The sequence below is a fragment of the Zosterops lateralis genome (genome assembly GCF_965231275.1).
Source record: "Zosterops lateralis genome assembly, chromosome: 6".
NCBI lineage: Eukaryota > Metazoa > Chordata > Aves > Passeriformes > Zosteropidae > Zosterops > Zosterops lateralis.
This window is the reverse complement of record NC_139761.1, coordinates 6,694,394-6,715,867: the sequence shown is the minus strand read 5'-3', so window position 1 is coordinate 6,715,867 and position 21,474 is coordinate 6,694,394. Positions and strand designations below refer to the sequence as shown.

Below are 21,474 nucleotides of genomic sequence, written 5' to 3'. Positions count from 1 at the left end.
AACCATGTTAGGGAGATAAAAGTCTACTTCATTTAGAGTTCAAGAAGCAAAATAAAAGGTTCCTGTTCAAAAGAGAGAAAGGTGGCCTTATATTCTATGTCAGTCAATTTTGCAAGTTTCAGCAAAAATACCTGGTTTAGGTATAACAGAGCAATAGACTCTAAAAGGGGATAATTGCTAGTAAATTAGTTTCTCATTTACATAGCTTTGAGCTGAGCCATTCTGTGATGGACAAGATCCTATTTCTAAAGGAATAGCTGTTATTTTTACATAGACATATGTAATGATAATACATAATAACATAAAATACCCAGCATAGCACATATTAACTTGACAGGTTATAGAAGAGTATTATATAAATGTCATGTTTTTCCCTTCTATCGCTGACTTGTTCCAGATCCTGAATAATCTCAAGATCAAAAAGTTGCTGTAGAAGTGGTATAGAATGAGGAGTGTGTTTCTGTGCACCAGGGAATGTGAGAGAGCTCTACAGCAAAAGCAAAATAAAGTAGATTTATATATTTATTTTCTGTCATTTAGACATATGTACTGGAGCTTGGCGGTATGAAAGAGGGTGTTCCCTTAACAGAGAAGCTTGGCTGATTGGAGTTAGTGTCAGAAGGAGTTGGAGAGCAGAGTGTGAGGCTCACAGGTGACCATGTGTGAGGACGGCTGGGGAGCCTTTTGCAGGGAGTGTTTGGGATTTGGGGCGGGTGCCGGAGCCGCCTCTGTGACAAGGAAACCCTTGGATTGTTTGTGGCTGCAGAGTCCTCCTGGAGCGTCCTCTGAGTAATGCTTTGGAGTTTCTGAACTGTTGTCCCAGCCTGCAGATCAGGACGTACCTCCAGCTTTTCCTGTGTTTTCCGTGGCTGGGATGTAGCAGGATTATGTTCCTGTGCTCAGGAAACACAGTGGCCGCTGTCCCCTGGGGACCTGCTGCTGCAGGTGGAGCATCCCCTGCATCCCCAGCTGCCTTTTGGCATGACATTGAATCCACCTCGTGGTGTTGGTTCCCATCTTGGACATCTCAGTGGGCTGAAACTAGAATTTTAAAAATTTAATGAATAATGAAGGCTAAACCATGTGATTTTGTTGTGTCATGCTGGAGCTTATACAGGAAAGAGAAGATAATAACAATATATAAGAAGTTGAGCTTTTACTGTGACCATTTGAGGACTTTAGACTGAATTCCTGGCTGATGTCTGCCTCTTTTGTCATAACTTTGGGGTATATTTACTAAATACTGTGTTTTTTCTTACACAAACATAGTACTTAACATGTGTAGTTCCATAAAATCCTTTACTCCATGACACACATTGTCCTCTCCGTGGAGGGAGTGAGAGAGTGAACAGTTGGATTGCGTAGCACGTTACCAGAAAATGTTGGGAGACTATTGTGGTGAATTAGCATAAAGCAGAATATGTTGCTGACTAAATTTATACTGCCAGATGAGAAAGGAATGGAAATTATGTTTTCAGGGTTCAATTAAACTCTTCTCAACGTATAAACAAGGCTATAGAAATGTGTATTTTATATGTATGTATATTATATAAGCTAATAAATGTGAATATTTTAAAATATAAGCCTGAGCTCTTAGACAGTGGGTTTTGTATGTAGAACAACTCTCACATAATTATTTGTTTCACCCTAGAATGAAGTATTCCTGTGACTTCTGGGATAAATTAGTGGGTCAGTATCAAGCAAAATAGCAATTCTGTCACTTGCTCTGAGCCTGCTTGGACAAGAGTTATGAGTTGGGTTTCCTGTACTCTTGGTTCAAGCTTTTTTGCAAATGTCTGGGCATTTCTGTATAAATTTCATTGAACAGCTCTGTAGTTGAAGCAAAATGAATATTGCATATTTTATTTGGACAGATGGCAGTTTCAGAGCACTTACTAAGCAAGATACATTTTTTGCATTCTTACAGGAAGCATGTACAGATATATAATTTTATCATTATTTCATTATGTAGTTAATGCACTGAAAAAATGAATTGCCATGCAAATCCTGCACTGCCTTGGGACTGCAGTTAGGGTGGAAGGTAACTGTAAGATTGCTGTGATGTGTTTGTTCTTATATTTAATGATCATTACAGAGCACAGGGCTCTCATGTCATGCAGAAAAAAAAATGTGATCTGGTAAGAATCTTATCGAAAGAAAGACAATAATCCTCTTAAGGTTTCTTCTGTATTAGATCAGGAGGCCATCATGGGGTTTTTGCAAAGGTGTTTCTTAGTGTCCTGGAAGTTGTAAACATTTTTAATTTTTTTGCCATCTAAGAAACCTGGAAACAATGTCCTGTTCATTATATAAATGCTTGGTCTTGCCATAATATTGTTATTAATTTACAATGGAAAAAAAATTATACACATTGTAGAAGATAAAGCTGAAGCTGCAATGTAATCCATCATTCTCTCTAAAATGAGCAGAAAACAAGTATGAGATAAAAGAGATTTGAGCACAGCACGACCAAGTTGAAATAACGAGCTGAGACTTGGTGTCGCTATTGATGTTTTGGGTTCCAGTGCTCTGCTAAGAACTTGGGAGTGGGTGGAGGATGGCAGGGTCCTAGAGACCAGCTAGACAATTAAAAATACACTAAAAAGCACTTTTGAGAACTTTTAGAGATTTTAAAGGAAAGGGAGGCAGCAGTAGAGTGACTTCCATGGAGCATTAAGCTGCCACAGTGTAGCTTTGCTCTGTATTGGGTGTTTGAGAAATCCCTTGGAAAGTGAGGTGGTTTTGTTTACATGGTGTTCCTGCCTCTGGTCTTTGGGATGTGATTTAGGGTAGAGGAGCTGAGCAAGTAGGTAAATGCGTCTTTGCATTTGCTCTACCTGTAGCTTTTGCTATTCAAATGTGTACAGAAAAGCCTGACTTGAATTTTGATGTGCAGCTCCTCCTGGTAAGGGCTGGAAGGAGCTGTGGAGGGCTCTGCACTGGAGGCATTACCAGCTAGAACTGAGCAAAGGTGTAAGGAGTAACACTTAGGGACTGATCCTGGAGCCTCACAAAAGCCAGCTGCAGGGATTTCCTATGGAGAGTCAGTCTTGTGTTTGTAACTGGGCATGACACTAAAATTCAGGAGATCTTGTAAGTTTGTGAATATTTTGTTTTTTACTCTGAGAATGTTCTAACAGCTCTGGGAGTTGCAAAGCTTGAGCTGATCGTACTGTGTTTTAGTGTTGTCTCCCAGGTTTGGGTTTTCTTTATATATCTGGCTAAATTAAAACATCAGTGTCAGAAAAAAAACAAACCAGAAGCAATAAACCATCCAAGAAGCAAACAAAAAACCAAATTGAAAGATGCTTATGTTTACATACATGTAGAATTTAGAAAACAGAGTGTGGGGATTTTTTTTCCTTTCTTTTAATAAAGAACATTGCTTTTTTACCCCTCTGCCCTTCTTGGAGAAGACTTTGAAAAGCAGCAATTAAGTGTTTCATATGTAATGCTTCATGATATTAGGCAGAAAGTGCATGGTAAAGATAGCCTGATAAATTCTTCACTACCTCAGGTCACAGTTTTCAGGTGGCAGGACAGACATGGGCAGCAGCTCTCTCTGGTGATTGTTCAGCAAGCTCAGTGACTTGGGCTGAGTGAAGGGTGACTTGTACTTTAAAAGTGCAATTCAGTAAAAACCTACTTAAAACAACTGGCATGAGCTGTCTGAGCCACTATAAAAGAAACCTGAGTCAGTCCAAGAAACTGGCCACAGTAACTCTCAGTGTTTCAGCAAAATATTTTTGTCTTCTTTTGGGACTTTATGCCATGTGTTCAGTTTGGGGAATTGAAATAATATTTTTGTGTGTTTTTGCCAGCCTTCTTGCTTCCCTGGAAAAAAAAAAAAAAGAAATCTAATAATTGTTTTTGAAATATTAGTGAAAACTGGGTGGGAGAGAGCGAAAGCAACCTACAAAACCTTTGATCAGCCTGAGGCTAAAATATAAGTGTTAATTTGATGTCTAGGCAAACTCACTCTAAGTAATGTAATTGGATATATTAAAGATGTCAGAGTGTTGAGAACCTCCAGATATGTGGCTGCTTAATCAAATCTAGCCCCTAACCTCTAACTCCTCCATTCCTGTTTTGCTGAAACACTTTGAGCTACTACTTTCTTTATTTCCTTTTAAAATATTCTGCTTTCATTTTGTACATATTCTCCAAACATTTTTTTTCCTCCATCTTCCAAGTCTCCGGCTGTACCTCATTCTCTCTCTCCTGGTCTTTTAATAATTTATATTGTTTCTCTGCCTTCTTTAACTTCTTCCTTCTGTCTGCTCTCCTTGTAATATTCACAGCCTCTTTGCCCTTTTTCCATCTCTGCTGAAATTTTTTGGTACACTCATCTATTTGCTCTTTTTCCATCAGTTTTGCTCTGAAATCTTGTCATTTGAATCCTTTTCCTTAACTTTTTCTTTTACCTTCTTTGACCTGGATCATTTTTGGCTTGAATGGACTTGCAGGTAGAATAGATAAACTTTGACTGTGTTAGGGTTATTTATTAAACTCATCCTAGTTCTTGAATGGGGAAATGTTGAAAATGTTGTCAGTTTTACCTAAGCATGAGGGTGTTGCTGTTTGATTATGAAGAGACAGGGTTCTGCTGACTGGTGATTATTAGTCCAGGCATAAGGGATGCTATATAGGCCAAATATCTTGTGAGTCTCTATTTTTGTGGGACAGCAGTTGGTGTACCAAAATACCCTGGCAGTCTTGTCTTCCATTAATTGCTCAGGAATTCTCACTATCCACCATGTATTTCCTTGATTACATATCATTATCTGAGATGTTTGATGGAACTGTTTCACAACAGGTTCCTCATGTAGGTCAGTGATGAATGAGAGCACCCAAACTTGTAAAACCTTAAGGTTCCTTGGAGTCTCTCCCCTCTCTTGAGGGTGCACATCATCAATGCCAATTTGCTCTAATACAGACCTATTGCAACAAGTATTCAGGGAATAACATTTTGTTATGGCTCATAAATAGCTTTGACAACCAGGCTTGTGGTCTTGGTTCACTTCCAAGTTGAAAGATGTTCACAGCACAGACATCATTGGTGAGAATGAGCAAGTGTTGGTCACAGGTTAACAAACTGTAGCCCAAAGGAGTCTTTTCTTGAAACTTCGGCTGTCGTGGCTCTGAATTGAGCTGTATGAAGAGACTTAAATTCCTACCTGCACCGTGCCTGCTGTGGAAATAGGCAAAAGGTTCCACTGAAACTTCATAAAGTGTGAAAGTATAATTTTTAAAAATATCATTTATCAAATTCTTCTTATTGTCAATTTATAGCCCTTCATCCATGTATTATTCTATCCAGGGGCTGAAACTTGAGGTACCATATGTGAGCAAAAGCAGAATTTTGGTTAATTACAAAATCTGGGCAGTTTTTATGACTAAGAATACATCTATTAAGAAGTACCCCGTGTTGTTTGTAATGCTGCTCCATCTGCACTCAAGGCACTCAAATGATGTGTTAGATGTACACTGAGTTTAGAATACCCACCCCAGCAAATCTTGTTTATTGAATATCTGTGAAATGACTGGGCAGTGTTAAAAGCAGTGGAGGGATTTGTGGATCCAGGATCCCTGTGGAACTACCCAGGAGACTCCCACTTGGTGAGAATTCACTCAGTTTGAGTAGGGGCAGATTTATGGCCAGGGAAATAATTCTCAATTTTGGGACAGATTATCTGCATAGACACTGTTTATGAGGAAATTGATGAATTATGTCCCGTGTTGCATTTCTAATCGTGCAGTTTGAATGTGCTGGAAATGGTATGGTAATGTTGTGTTTTTTCTTTCTGAGTGTTTTCACTCAGGAAAGTCAGCTTGAGTTTGTCCCACTGTATTTATTGCTGTGTGAATAATTGTGCTGGTTAGATTTTACATATTTGAAGCACAGTGCCTAACTGCTGCCCTGCCTGTATAATTATTAAGTGTAGAGAATGGGTTGGGAAAACAGCTTTGAGAAAAGCACCTCTTATAAATGACTGATTACTGACTTGGCAAAGCATTCATAATATTGACAGCCAGTTAGGAAAATTAAATCAATGCCATCAGGATAGTGATTATTTTTCTCAAGAAGTATTTGTGTAAGAAAAAGAGGGCAAACATTTCTACTTGTTGGAATGTTAAGACCAATATTCAGCTGTGAAAATGACCCATAGAAACGTGGTTGTTCTGTATTTCAGGACTGTAAGTTAGGGAAAGCTCTGAGCTGGGTGTCACTAGACCTACTCTTGAAGTCAGCTTCTCAAAGAAAACCAAAAAGCTTTCAAATTCAAATTTGCTAGTTTTATTGGAATGAAAACTAGAAAGGTAACTTCTTCCAAAATGAAATCTTCATAGTGATTTGTGGGGATTAGCTGGAGCAGAGTTTCATGCACCACTGCCCTCTTTGTGCAGGTGGGTCCTTGATGCAGTACTTGGTTAAATTTGATGTGGTTTGGTGAGGGGCAGCAAAGCAGGAGGGGTTTGGGAGATTTTTTTTTTGTCACAAGGAGGTTTTACTTAACTAGAAAAAGAATTGTGCTAGGTTTACTTAGTAACTGGAAGGTATGAAAATTGAAGAAGAGTTGAGGAATTGTTTTGTGCTGTTAAGTCAAAAGGGAAAGTTGAAATTTTGCAACTTAATTGAAAGAGGAAACAATCTCAGAGATGGAGTGAATGCAGAGTTCTCAGATGCTGGGGCATTATAAGGAAGTTCTTAAAATTAATGTGAATAAAAATGTTAATATTAGTCTCTCTTCCCCATTTTGGACGTACTTTGGCTTTAGTATGTATTTTTATTTTTTGTGTTTAATGTGGTGTTTGCTTTTACTATCGTACAAGAAGATGATGCTAATTCTCTATGCAAATGTCACTTTCAAGCTAATGAATACCACTAAAGTATATACTAGAAGCAGTAGTTATTCTGAGAGCATTTTGATTTTAATGATTCATAAATGTTCTGATAGTGCATGTGTGGGTGAAGGGTGGCATGTGTGAGCACACTGTAGTTCTGCTTAATACTTCATACGTAATCTGCATATTTTGTCTGGTTTTATTCTGATTTTGGGCCCTGTACTACCCTGTGCTTGCAATCCCATGGCTTTTCCTCACAGCTGCCATGCTGCTTTGAGCAGCTCAATCCCTCCCTACATCTTCACTTCTCACTTGCCAGCATTGTATCCTTCACTGCAAAACTAGTGGCAGGAGTGGATCAGGGAACTGATCCAGGTCCTCCCCCTCCCTGCTTGTTCACTTACCAGGGAGAGGAGAGCCAGAGCTCACTTCCCTGGATGCAGTTTCTCTGGTGCATAGTTTGTTGCCTATAATCCAAAATGAGTTACTTGTAAATTGCTTTAATTAAAACATGAATGCAGTATAAACGTTAATATGGTTTTTATTGATGTTAGAGACTTGCAATAAACGTGTGCTATCGGATTTTTATGTCTTTAGTTGATAAAAGGATGCAGAAGGCAGAGACTGATGAGAAGGGATGGGCTGGTCGGATTAGGATTATTTTGGGAAAAGGCTATTAAGAGAGAAACAGAATTGCTTTAGCCATTTTAGAATTAGTATTTCAGCCCTTGCAGTAAAAAGTGTTGGTCCACGTCTAAAAAAGAAATTATAGCACTTACTGTCATTTTTTTCTGATAACTTTATAAAAACTTGACTTCAAAGCTCTGATTCTGTCTTGATAATCAGCATTCAGATGTACTAGTGCATGCTTTCACTAAGCTGATTTCCTTTGAATCTGTGAATACTCACTGTATTTCAAAAGCTCTGTGCAGTTTTAAATGGCTAAAGAGAAAACTGACAAGCCTGAAAACGAAATTGTAGCAAAGACCTGAAAATGAGGAGAGTTCTCACAGTCATCCAGACAGAAATTTATCTTGGTTTAAATTACAGTTTTAATAAATGTATACTCCTCTGTGCATTTGACATAAATCACACATGCCACTTAATAGTGTCACTTTGATTTTATTTCATAGGCTATTAAAGTATTATGTGTATTTACACAGATTTATTAGAGCAGTTGCTCAATTTTCTGTTCTTTTATGTGCAAGTAGATACAATGGTAATATTACAGGTTATTACATTTTGGGACCTAAATGTTTGGCTGTGTGTTGATATGGGAGTAAAATTTGTTGGAATCTCTGAGTATCTGCTGAGAAGAAAAGGGTTTGCTGTCTTTCATCAGCCAACTGTGGATATCTGTAAGGAACTGTGTGTTTCATTCCAAGTTGCTGATGAAGGAGTTTCAGGAGTTCTGCTGTGGGATCTGTAGGTATGTGCCCCAAATAGCAGAAAACCCCCCACCCCAGAATCTCAAACCAGCTAATGCCATGGTCTATGTGGGAAGGCTGGGGACATGAAATACTGATTTTATTTACTTGTACCACCCTATTCTTGTCTTAGGACCTCCTAATTTTTCAAATACATTTACTCTCACATACTTCCCCTTTTCCAAGTACAAAAATCCTCTGGGATTAGGTGTTACCCTGTTCCCAAGGCACCCCAAATTCCCAGGAAGATTGAGAAAAATTACTGAGTGAAACTTCTTAAAGCTGTATTCCCTAGTGTGAGTGGCAATTTGCTTAATAAAGAAAAGCAGATTTGACCAAAACAATTGGTTTGTGGGGTTTTATTCTGTGGGGCTTTGAGGGTTTTTTTGTTGTTTGTTTGTAGGTTTTTTGGTTGGTTGTGGTTTGGTTTTTCTTAGCTTCCCCTATGGTTCATACAGCCTGGTGACGTAGCCAGACTGGCATGAATTTCATGAAGGGTTTTAGAGTGGTTTTTCTGGAGAAGAATGTAATTATATTTTTTGTTTTGTTCCCACACCTCCAGATACTTAACTGGAGAAGGAAAAAGAAAACAAACTTTTATGACTTATTTTAATGCTTTAGTAATTTAAAAATTTTTTATTTAGTATGAACCCTGCTTAAAATGAGTGTAATTTTGAGTCATATGTATGAGTCTGGTTTTAACTTGTGCTGAATTGTATCCTAATGGATTCCCACTTGATTTCAGCCTGTTTTTCTTTAACTATAATGTCCTTTTTGGTCAAAGCAAACATATAAAAGTCATGTAGAAGAGCACAACCAAAACCCCAGTATGGTCATGTAACAACACAGATTGTATTCATACCTTTTAAATATTTTCAAGGTCTGTGGTGGATTATAGCTGTAATAAAAAAGAAAGTTTTAAAAATAAAGCTCTTGAAAAGTAACCAGTTGCACTTTCTTTTGGTTTTTTTTCTGCCTGTATATAAGGCTGGCTTTGGATAAAAATTTTCATCATTTAACTGTTGCCTGCCTGTTAATAACAGTGAATTCTGAGGTCCATTCATCTCTCTGTTATTTGAAGGCAGGTAGTCAAGAGAGCAGTCACAGAACTCTGCTTCCCCACGCCCTTTATGTCCTGTAGGGCTGTAACCTTAGAAAGGTCGTGTATAGAAATGATCTTTTTTGTTGTAGGTGAAGCCCTTTATTGAGTTTCTGTGTCTCCTTGGCTCCTCTGAGGCTTCAGCTCTGCCTCCTCTGAGATGTTTGTATGTGTGAGAGAGCCCTGGCCAGCAGAGTGGCTTTAGGGTGCCTGGTTTTGGGACCTTCAGTATTCCAGAGGTGTGTGTGGAGGATTCTTCTCCCATGTTGATGCCTTGTTGAATCCTGTTACTACTTTGGTGCTGTAAACAGAAACAGGTTGAACAAACTGTTGCACCTTTATTTGTCGTGCAATCTATGGTTATTCTTTTTAGTGTTTAAGCACTGGTTTTAATTAAATTGAAGCACTCTGTTTAAGCAAAACAGATTCGTGGTACTTAAGCCTTAAAACTACTTAAAACTACCATACAATTACTAACACCTCCCAGCATTTGCCAAGTATTCCTTACTATGATTTGTTCTTGTGTCAGCAATGAGAAGTTCCATCTTAGATTGGCCTTTTACAAGTCCAGATTTTAAGAAATAAACATAAATTCTTTACTATTAAAACTTTTTTAAGTGAAATCAAGAGAGTCAACCAATGGATTTTGGTGCTGAGACAGGCATTGGTGCCTTAAATAAAGACAGGTAGCTCAGAGGAAGTGAAATGCTCCCTAGTCTGAGGACAGACCTTGAGAGTAAAAATGTGGATTTCATTTCTGCAACTTTCTGCTATTTCTATCCTCTTGTGTTCCTGAACGTTGGATAAACGAAGCTCTATTCTTTTGTATGCATTTGGTAAAGTAACCAACAACTAAGAAGTTGACATTCCTTTTATTATTGTGTTAAGTCTTTTCATTTGCTGAGAATTGAGAAAGCGGCAAAAGTAGTGAGTTCTGCTTATTTTATTGGTCAAGCACGTATTTTTTGTGAAAATGTTCATATTGATGCATGTTATGTGTTCATAGTACAGCAAAATATCCTCTCTGTATTTCAGTGAAATTGATTTTGGTATGGGAAGTGTCAAGGTGAGGGTAATGATTGAAACTCAAAACTTGTTTGTGGAATTATGGTCTTGCTGTGTATTCATATATTTGTATTCATGTGTATTCATACAGGGTTATAAATGACACAGTGTTTTTAGAAATACAAATTAATCAAGCTGGATGTGTTTGACAGTTCTTTCATCTTTCTTTGGAGTTTAGGTTAACGATGGTAAATACCAGCCTCCAGTCAAAGTAGTTGTTTATTGTAAAATTAAGTCTTGAATGCTGGTGTGTTTCCATTCTCTGCTTCAGCCTGGACTTTCTTGGTGAACTTTATTTTCCTAATAGCAGTTGATGATTAAATTCCTTCTACAATACGTTCAAGATTTCAGACACACAATAGTAATACAGTTCCTGTAAGTGGTTCATTTGTTAATCTGAGCTCTGTTTTACAAGAATTGTATGAATGCTGCTTTCCTTTGAAATTGATCTTCAAAAAGAAATCCTGTTTTGTATAATAAGATGCCAGACTCACAAAGATTTCCTTTCTTGTTTCATAGACGTTCCATCTTCAGAGCAGCCTGAACTGTTCCTAAAGAAACTTCAACAGTGCTGTGTCATTTTTGACTTCATGGACACGCTTTCAGACCTTAAAATGAAAGAATACAAGCGCTCCACTCTTAATGAACTGGTGGACTACATTACAATAAGCAGAGGCTGTTTGACAGAGCAGACTTACCCTGAAGTAGTTAGAATGGTGAGTTCTTTCTTTCTCATGGTCTCTTTTTAAATCCACTTGCAATTCCAGTTACACCCTGTGGGCGAAATTGAACCCTGGAGTAGGTGGATTAAATGATGCCTTTGGCTTGTATTTGCTAATAGACATTGCTTGGAGGTAATTCTCCCAAGACAAAAATATTATTCTTTATATGTTTTTAATGGAAGTCAAGTAGATTATTATTATTATAGTGTCACGAATGTATGAAAGGAAGCCTGGATTGTTCCCTGATGGAGAAAGTCAGCAGCCATAAAATCAGAGACCCTCATGTTTCCTCCAGTCTACCTTCCCTCTCCTCCCAGTATATTTAATGGAATAATTTTTGCAAGTTTCTTACCTTTCTTTGAACTTTCTCCAAGCTCTTGGGTGTCTTCTTTAGGCAGAGATAGCTTAAAGTATGCATGGATAATAATTTTAAAATAATAAATGCTAAAAATACTGTATAGGATTGTTGTGAGAATGTCCTGCTTGGATTATGTGGATTCATTGCAGGTGCTATTAGAGTGAACAAGAATGCTCACTCTAATACCATACCTTGTATATATAAATTGTTAAGTAATAGTGTTTTCAAAGTAAAAATGGAAACAGTACCAGATGCTGCACGGTGAAGAATGTTCATTGCAACTGGCAAAATCAATCACTGCTTTAAAATGTTTGTTCTGTGCTACTGTACAGAACCCTTATAACCTGTTCTCTAAATGAGAAAGCAATTAATTAAATATAGATTTGGTGATGTCAGTTTCCTAATGGTACTCTGTGAGTGTGGAATCCTCTGGCTATGTGCTGTGAGAAGAAAAACGTTAATTCTTTTTGCATTGCATTGTGTATGCTCCTCACTTCTTTTCTGACACACAGATACATGCTGTGTTGCTTGTCTGTAATACTTAAAAATAGCTGTAAATTGTGACAGAACCATCAAGCAGTTAATCATGAGGGGGAAAAAACAGAATTAAGGGTGTATGAAAAAAATCTTAACATGGCTTCTTTGTGTGTGTGCATTGTCAGAAAGCCTATAATTATGAGATCAGATTCTTCCCCTTCTGCCTCACCCTCTTTTGCCCCCTTTTGCATTGGACCAGTCTTGTGAATGAATTCCTTGCTGTTCTATTTCTTCAGTATGTGAACTCATGCACCATTCAAATACCAGGCAGAATGCAGAATGACTTTTTTTTTTTTTTTTTTTTTTTCTCAGTTTTTCTGCTGGTGCTGTGCTGTATTATTTAAATGGTTTGCAAATGTTAGTTTAATCTAATGTGTACCCGTTGTGATGAACAAGGATATCACACCCTTTGCCTAGAAGGGATGTTGATGCACAGATAACTTCAATAAAATGGGGGACTTTTTCTGGGTGCAGCAGATGCCTCCAAACTCATCCCCTCAGAGAATTTGGTAATTTTTTTAGCATTTCTCTAACTGAGGTTATATTCTTGCATTGACTTTGGTTATGGTTGTTTACTGCAGCAACATCTCTTGAATAAAAACTCTGCAAGTTAGTGTTGCCTTAGCTTCGGCCCCAAGAAACAAGAAGAATTTGATTTGTAATTGTTTATAAAGTTCAATTTGAATCATAAATAATCATCTATGAAACAACGTGATCTTGAACTGTGGAAGACATGTAAACCCTTTTGTTATCATGTCCTACTGTCCCTGCAGTCACTTGTATTGATTCACACAACAGTTTTTATCTTAAGGAAACCATGTGTTGCCTAAAGAGTTTGGAAAGCATGGTTTTGTATAATTTCCTTAAATATAGTCTGTATCTACGATATGGAGGAATTACTGGAAATAAAGATACAGCCTGAACGTTTCCAGTGGCTTTCATAGATATTTACTAATGGAGCTTAAGAAATTACTGTTTCAGCTTAGCTCCTTTTTGATAAAAATCTATTCTCTCATCTTTTCCTTTCATTGCATCGTGCCCTTCTTCATTCTGCTTTCTTCTACTTTGCATTTGTGGTGCTGAACCCAGGCTGTTTCCTCTTTAGTGCTGGGGTTCTGAAGCAGGGGAGGACTGTGAATATTCTCGTGTCCTGTGTCTGGCTACCCAGTGGCCCCTGACTGCCCAAACCTGGATTTTTTTACAAGCAAAAAGATGCCTAAGTGTTTAGGGAAGTGAACATGTTTTTTTTCCCTAAAGAATTTCCTGAGAAAATTGTAAGTAAATTTAATTGTAAATTGTAATTTAGATTTTGGATTAAACTCTGGCCTGCAACAGCCACCTGAGCTTTGATGAGCTTTGATGAAGGTGCAAGCAGTTGAAAGCCTAATTGTGCCTGTCACAACCAGTTGTGTTCTTGGTGCATGTGCTGCTGGAAAATCACTTTGGTGGTTGTATTCCATGGGAGCAGGATGCAATGCTCTGATTCTGAATTTATGTGAGTGAATCCATGGCAGATGCACGAATGATTCGTGTTGATTGTTCCAACAAATGCTATTGCAGTGCTTCTGCTAAAACACATCACCAGGGCTTTTGAGGCTTGCAGGTGTTTTGTTTTTAGCAGATAGACTATCTGGTAAAAATGCTGGTTTTTCCTGCTGGTCTCTGCCTATAAAAGCGAGACTTCTTCACCACTTTGAGCACAGTTACACAGGCCCTAGAGGGAAAGGTAGTTCTTCTAATATTATATAGAATGAAAGTTTTCAGCACGTACTGCCTGGTGAAGAGATGGCATTAGTCACTTTGTGCTGAAGCATTGTTTTTTGGTATAAATTGCTGTTTGCAGTAAGTATGTTCCTGTTTCAGGCAGTTTTGTCTGAAGCAGTCATACACTGAGACAGACTTAAATGTCCACAGTTGACTTCATGAGTGCAACTACCACCTTCATGTCCTTTTGGGGATTTTCACCAAAGTCTCCAGCTGTGTTCACAGGGGAGCTGTCATGTTGACAGTCTCAGACCTGTCATGATAGTGAAGAAAACAGCAGTATCTGTGTCCTGACCAAATTAGCATCCTCCCTGACTGCCTGCCACAATTGTCATGGGAGTGTTTTGATTGAAAGAGCAGGATCTGAAAACTGATCAAAACTGAGCCCAGTTGTTTTATCTCCCTTTGAAAGTTCTCTACCCTGTTATGTTTAATGTTTATGAATCTAAGAATTGTTATTTTCTGCTTGTCTCTTTGGGCTACTGTGATTTGGAGGTGAAGGGGAAAAAAGTTCTTCAGGGAGTTTAAGCATCATTCAGGAGCAGAAAAAAACCCTGGTATTTTTAGAGTTACTAATATTCATAGAGAAGGATAAATAGCTAAAGTGTTTTCTAATCTAAATCATCTAAAATGTTCAAAAAATAATATCTGTGGAAGAGCCTTTTTTTATTATAAGGTTCCATAATCTGTGTATGTTAATGATCTCTGTTAGTGACCCAAAAGGTGTTTGGCTCTAGACATCCTTGGCTAGGAAAAGGTTGCCAGTAGAATTCTTCTTCAGAAGAGCTGAGATTTTTAATTGCTTCTAAAATATAAGGGTTTGGAAAAGTAATTTGTGGTAGCCAGATAATTTATGGGTGTTTTTCATGCCAACCATCTAAAATTTATGCCATTAAAAGCTTAATTCGTGCTTGTAATATCACATGTTTTCATTTTCTTCTCTTGAGCATGTGATGTGATGTTGTGTATAGCTAAATGTGAAACCACTTGGCTGTTTGTCAACCCATGTGCAAACCCACTTCCTTAAACCACTCTTTAGCTTGATACAGTGTCTGGCATGTTATTAAAAAAAAAAATAAAATAAAACAGAATCTCCTAATGACCACCAAAGCAAGTTGCAGAGGCCTCATCCGTGTCATGAATATCAGTTGATGGGGAGAGAGCAATTGGGATTTGTGTTAATGGCCATGAGCTGAACAGATGAATTCAGGAGGGTATTGCTCAGCGTGCTTCCCCTGCAGTTTGATGTGTTGCTCAGAAGGGCAGATGACATTCTTTAGAATTAGGCAAGTCTTAGGAAAAATGGCCTTCCCAATTAAGCCTCACTCTGCTAAGAAGGAAATGCCAGTAATGGGACTTTATGAGCCAATAATTGGACACTTAATCTAAAATTTATTCCTGTCTGAGCAAAATGTGGAGGCTTAAACTAATGATACTGATTTTTGCTGGTAGATTAAGTAGTGGTAGTTGAATGAAATAAATGTTTGTTATTAGCTGTGGTATCCTGAAGAGCGTATGTGGTAGAGCTGTTTGTGTTTTATGGATATTAAGACACAGATTGAGGAAACTGATCAATTTCATTTAAAAAATGGAAGAAAAAATTGACAAGCTGTTAAACGGAGATGAATCTCTTTGTTGGCGAGCAACCTTTCAGCTCTCCTACTTGCTTCTTTAGAAATTGTAAACCCGGGTGCTGACGTTTGGGCAACATCAGTGTGTGTTTGCCAGCCCACAGGAGATGGCTAATGAAACTCTCTTCTGATACATCTTTTAGAATGGAATTGTGATACTTTGTTCTCTTTTCTAAGTGCTGAAATGCCTCTGGCTTCCCATTGTCATCTTTATCTTTTCTGTAATGGCAAATCAAGTAAAAGAAGGCTGTAATTTCTGTACAGCCGAAGTGAAACATCATAGGAGATGTCTTGTGGTGTAGCAGCTGTGTTAGGCAACACAGGGAAAGAAACTTGGTTAAATCAATACCCAAATAAACACAAAAAAATGCATTTTAAAGGTCGGATTCTGGTGTGGGTTTTTATTTTTTTTTCCCCTCTCTCTCTCCTTTCTACTGACATAAATCTAGAGAGACTGCATTCGTTTTTACTGCAGGTTTGTCTCAACAGATGTGAGGGCAGAGTCTGTTCAGGAGTTTGTTTGTGACAGACCCGTTAAACATAAAGAATATCTTGCTAAGCCATGATTTTTTTAGCATGTTGAGGAACCTATTTTTAGGAAGTGTTCTAGCTGTTAGACTTCATAGGCATTATGGTTTTTATATTTTCTATAGCTTTAGCTGTGTCTTATGACTAAGTATGACATCTTCAGAGTTTCTGTATTAAAATGTTCTTGGATAGAGATTTTTCTGCAGGTCCACGTATTTTCAGTGTTGCTTTTCTGATTTAACAGAAATCCTCTGTGTATGTTCCTGTTACTTCTTGTATTTGATTTCAAAATATGATACTGAATGTCATTTTGAGTTTAAGGGAAATAAGTGAAATAATACATCCTAACAAGAATTGACAAATCATATCCCTTTCTCATGGGAATTTTATCTACGTTCAGGAATTCTGTAAAATACTAGGAATTAATCTTGAACTTAACTTGACTCAGTGGAACAGATTTTGAAGCCATCTGAAATGCTGGAAGGAAAATGCAATGTCCTTTGACCCCCCCACCCCAAATGTTTTTTGATTAAAAATTGTCATGTAGGTGCAGCCATAATGGAGCAAGCAGGCTATTGTTAAAGAAAAACATAAAAATCACATCATATTTTAAATTCTGTTCTTCTTTCTTGAATATCAGGGTTATCAATTCTATAGAAGCAAGAAAAGAATCTAACTTTGATTTCTTTTATGCATTATTTCCAAGGACTTTTGTTATATGTTTTTGTTATTCACATGCTTTATACACCTAGCTCGTTTTAAACGTACGATGCTTATTAAAAGAAGAGCCTCTGATGTTCTGTGCTCCTCTCAAAAAAATCAGTTGGAGGCAGCTCCTCTTGCAGTAGTTGTCCCTAATAATTTTCCTGGACAGTCTGTAATTACAGTTACCCGGATCCGTTATTCCTGCGGTTGGTTATACAGGCCTTGCATCTGTCAGACTTTATCTGCATAACAGTTCAGTGACTAGGTCTAAAGCAAAGAAATAAACTTGAAAAACACCTTCTTGTTCCAAGAAGCACTTGAGCTATGATTATTATTGTATTTATTGTATTTATTTATTTATTTATTTACTTACTTACTTACTTACTTACTTAAAGGACCTTTACATCCCCACACCTTAGTTTGGCTGCGTCATCCTCTTAAGTACCTTCAAAGCATTTTGTCTGCAGACAAGCACAGTGTTAATCTTCTTCTGAGGGATTGTTTTCCTGAGTTTTGAATTGTATGTTTTGTTCTTTAGTTTGGAGTCCAGGCCAGCATGAGTTTTGTAATGCTGTCTAGAGTTCAAGTTCATGCATTGGCAGGCTTTCACTTGATCTCCCGCCTGCTCCAGAGGTGAGGGGCTCTTTCTGCTGGTGCTGTGCTTTAACTTGTCCAAGATACTTGAGATACTGCTATGATTTTTCAGACTGTATTACAGAATTATCTGGGCACACATTAAATAAATAATTCTTCCATTAAATCATCTGAAAACTTAGCTTTTTTTTCTCCCTATCAGAAGGAGATAGTGATGAATGGGGTTACTGGTAGGACACTCAGATATAGTTCTGGTCTAGGTGACCTAGAGTGGAATTGCAGAGCTCCAGTTTCCAGCAGGGAGAAAGTTGTACCCAGGGCTGGGATCTGGGCTAACACTTCAAATTCAGATCCAAAGTGTCATAATCCACCTTGATTCTTGTTAGAGTGAACAAGATGAGAACAAGGGGTGATGGCTTTAAACTGGAAGGGGGAATAAAGGGTAATGACTTGAATTTGGAAGGAGACAGGGAGAGATTGTGCGTTAGGATGGAATTCTTGACTTAGGTTGGTGAACCACTGGCACAGGTTGCCCAGAGAAGCTGTGGCTGCACCATCCCTGGAATTGTTTTAGGCCAGGTTGGATGGGTTTGGAGCAACCTGGTCTGGTGGAAAGTGCCTGTGGCAGGGTGTATTGGAATTAGATGACTTGTAAGGTCCCTCCCAACCCAAACCACTCTGTGGTTCTACAAGAAGTTTCATGGTTTGTAAATTGGGTTTTTTTTTTTTTTGGGCAAAGCACCCACTGCAGGAGTATAGCTACTGCTTTTTTCAATGCAAGATACAAGTAGAAGGCAGCTCTTCCCTTTAAACACACATGGTGTGGACATCGCACCTGGGCAGCAGCTGTTTTGTCCTATGAACTCTCTCCTGTTGTAGTTCTGTTCAGGGATCTCAGGTTTGCCGCTTCCTCATCTGTATGGATGGAAGCTGCTACCACCACTGAAGTGGATGATGGTAAGCTAACAAGTTTAGGAGCCTTCATCCAGAGCTAAATTCTTGCAGGTTATTGATTGAATTTTTAGAAGACTTAAAGGTCAAGGGAAAATGAGAAGAACTGTTTTCCCCCCAGCCTATGATCTGGATTGTTGACTGTGTTCACAATCCAATGTAGTTCATTTTGATTCAGCCAAGTCAAAAGTAATGCTGCTGGGCAAAAGAAGGCACATAATATTAAACCCTGAAAGACTGTGTTCAGGCAAGCAGTGGTGCAGAAAAGAACCTGAGCATTGTGGCTTGCTTATCGTGAGTATCTTAATATGAATTTCTGGTACACTGCACTGTTCAAAGAAGTGAACGTCGATAAATTAATCCGACAACGTGCAGGAAAAGAGAGCGAGATGGTCTGGCTTTCTATATCTACCCCAGTGCACTTGTGCACAGGTGGGAGGTCAAAGGAAGGAAGCAAAAATAATCACAGGATTAAAAACAAACAGAGAAACTAACAACTGCCTGGGTTTAGGAGCTTTGTTTTTCCATTTAACGACACAGAGGTTGAGAGTTGTTGTGTCTGTATAAAAATACCACTCTATAGATAGACACATACTGCATATGCAAATGTATATACAGGTGTAAAAGAGATCTGGTGGTTTAACAAGAGCCAACAGGGTATCAGGCAGATTCAGCCTTGAAATCAGAAGCAGTGCTGTAGTTAAATTAGTAGTGAAACTTAAGGAGAAGAGAGCTGGTGGAACAGTTTATAACATTTTAAGATAAAATTGGATACTACATTTTGTAAGATGTTCTTTAGTCAAACTTCAGGGAACAATTCAGCGGGTTTTATAGAGAGATTATAGCTGAGTAAATGCAGCAGTTGCTTCAGGCTCTAGAATATGTAAATCTGTAAACAATATTAAAAAACTCCATATATGCAGATTTGTTTCAGAAGGACAAGTCCAGTGTCTTTTCCAGGGGCCAGTGTTGTCTCCAGGTTAGCATGACTTCATGTTATGACTTAATTACATTTTATTGCTTCTCTGTGTTATTATTATGCACAGCAGTTTAAACACTGTGAGCAGAGATACTGGGTTTCAATTTTATATGTACAGGGGGTTTATTTGGATGATTCCACATATTTTTAATTGAAGAACAGGTGTTCCCTGTAAGCTAAATGGGTATCCACTTATCCTGGCTTTATATAGAGAATATATAAAACTTTGCAGTGTGCGTGTTTGTTTTCATTTCAGCTTTCATTCAGGAAGACTATTACTGATAAAAATCTTTGTTTCAAACAGCACAGAGTAGAAGTGCTCAGCTGCAATTCAATTTGTGAAGTGTTTCTGTTACAGCATTGTCACTTTTATAGCACTACAGTGAGGGGCAAACAGAAGACTTCTCAAAACATGAATTTTGACTTCAGATTTGAGCTTCTTACTACCTTCTTTTCTAAAAGTTATTTCAAATATAAATGTGGTGATAAAGCTTTCTTGAAGCTTAATGCTTTTACCTGTATATTCATAATTTTGTGGTTCTGCATTGCCAGGTACCAGCCATCAGATCTGTTCAGAAATTGCAGCTCACACTTTGTGGGGGTATAGAGCAGCCTTCCCTGCCTTGTTTGTTTTTAATGAGTTGACATTGACTTGTAATTGCCTGGGAGAGTTTTTGTCTTGCTTCTGGTTGGAGTTAGATGTTAGATTAGATCTTAAGAAGAAATTCTTTATTAAGAGAGCAAGTGAAGCACTGGCACAGGTTGCCCAGAGAAGTTGTGATTACTCTATCCCTGGAAGTGTTCAAAGCCAGGCTGGATGGGGCTTGGAGCAGCCTGGTCTGGTGGGTGGGATCCCTGCCCATGGCAGGATGTTGGAATGAGATGACCTTTAAGATCCCTTCCAACCCAAACCACTCTGTCATTCTGTGGGTTGTGCCTGACTAACACAGTGACACAGAGCTCGGAGGTTTCCACACATCTCCAGTCTAGAAATCTCAGTCATTTCACCATATCCAGTTTGATCTGGGATGTTTTTGATTCAGTGCCAATGAGTGGATTTAACTGCTTTTGTTTAGTTGGTTTCTGGCACTTGGGTGTTCAGATTCTGCGTGGTGGAGGGAGCTGTGGTGGACTTTGTACACCCAGTTTGGTGTGTGCTTCTGAAGGCACAGCCATGGAGAAGAGGGTGCAGGTGTTTTTGAGGACACAGAGGGGACATCTGTCTTGATACAACTTTCTCGAATGTTAGAGTTCTGATTTGCCTTCCAAAAATATCATCTGGGCTTGGAGGCGTTCCTAATCAGCGGCAGACGGAAGTCAGTATTGATCCATAGTCATTTGTGTTGGCTTTGGGAGAGGAGTCACTGGGGATTGTGTCTGCAGGCTGGCAGGGACGTCCTCTGGCTTGATGATCCAAGAGAGGTCAGGAGAGAAATGATTCAGCTATCCAGCTGAAGGAATTTTGGCATGCTGCTTGGGCCCAGGGATAAATACTGAATAGCTGCCTTATGTTTGAGAAAAGGTCTCTCCAGATCCAGTGTGGCGTGTTCCTGTCTTAGTGTGGTGGCTGTCAGGGTCTCCAATGTACAGCTGGGCAGTTCATGCATGGAAGGACTTGTTGCCTTCAGTTCTCCCTTAGAGGCTTATAAACATTTACCACCCAGAGGCTACTGATTTAGATAAGCATGCTATAAATTGACACTGCATGTAAATGAGCTATCGTGCTGTGTTGTGGTGATTAATGTAACTATAATGGCACACATTATCTCCTAAAGTTATGATAACCTGGGGAAATCACTTAAAGATAACCTGCTCTGTCTGTTCTCCTCAGGAGAGTATCTCTATTTTGGCTCCACATAGCTTATCTTTACTCCTAATGCAAAATAGAAAATTGAAGAGAGCAAACTGCATACTAGGACTATATTCTAGCTTGCATTGCATTTTAATGTTAATTTTCTTATGCAAAAAAACTGCTTTTGAGTTGCCTTGAGACTGGCATTTTTTAATAGGCACTCTTCCAGAAATCACACTAATTTTGTCCCAAGCTCAAGATCCAGGTGTCAGTGCTGGCACTTAGCTAATTGTTGCTGAACCTCTCATACTTCTGTCATGCTGGTAAGGCCCTGGCACTAGCTGCTTGAGGCTTGGTTTGACTTAATTTGAGTCTTACAGGAATTTGTCTTTGTTTAGCTTTTCATTCTGAAGGAATGTACTTTCCCTTGCAGGTTTTACTTGTGCCATAATTCAGTATTTGTTCCAGTTTCTAAA

At 38.5% G+C, this 21,474-nt stretch overlaps 1 protein-coding gene across 2 annotated transcripts in view; it reads left to right on the top strand.

Annotated features, from left to right (window-relative positions):
• The window catches only part of PPP2R5E (protein phosphatase 2 regulatory subunit B'epsilon), a 73,125-nt gene that overhangs the window by 29,638 nt on the left and 22,013 nt on the right, over positions 1-21,474 (top strand). For both annotated transcript variants that reach the window (XM_083862925.1, XM_083862924.1), the window contains exon 3: positions 10,957-11,153. In XM_083862925.1, coding sequence (XP_083719051.1) covers positions 10,957-11,153 — 197 coding nt within the window. The remainder of the gene's footprint in view (positions 1-10,956; positions 11,154-21,474) is intronic.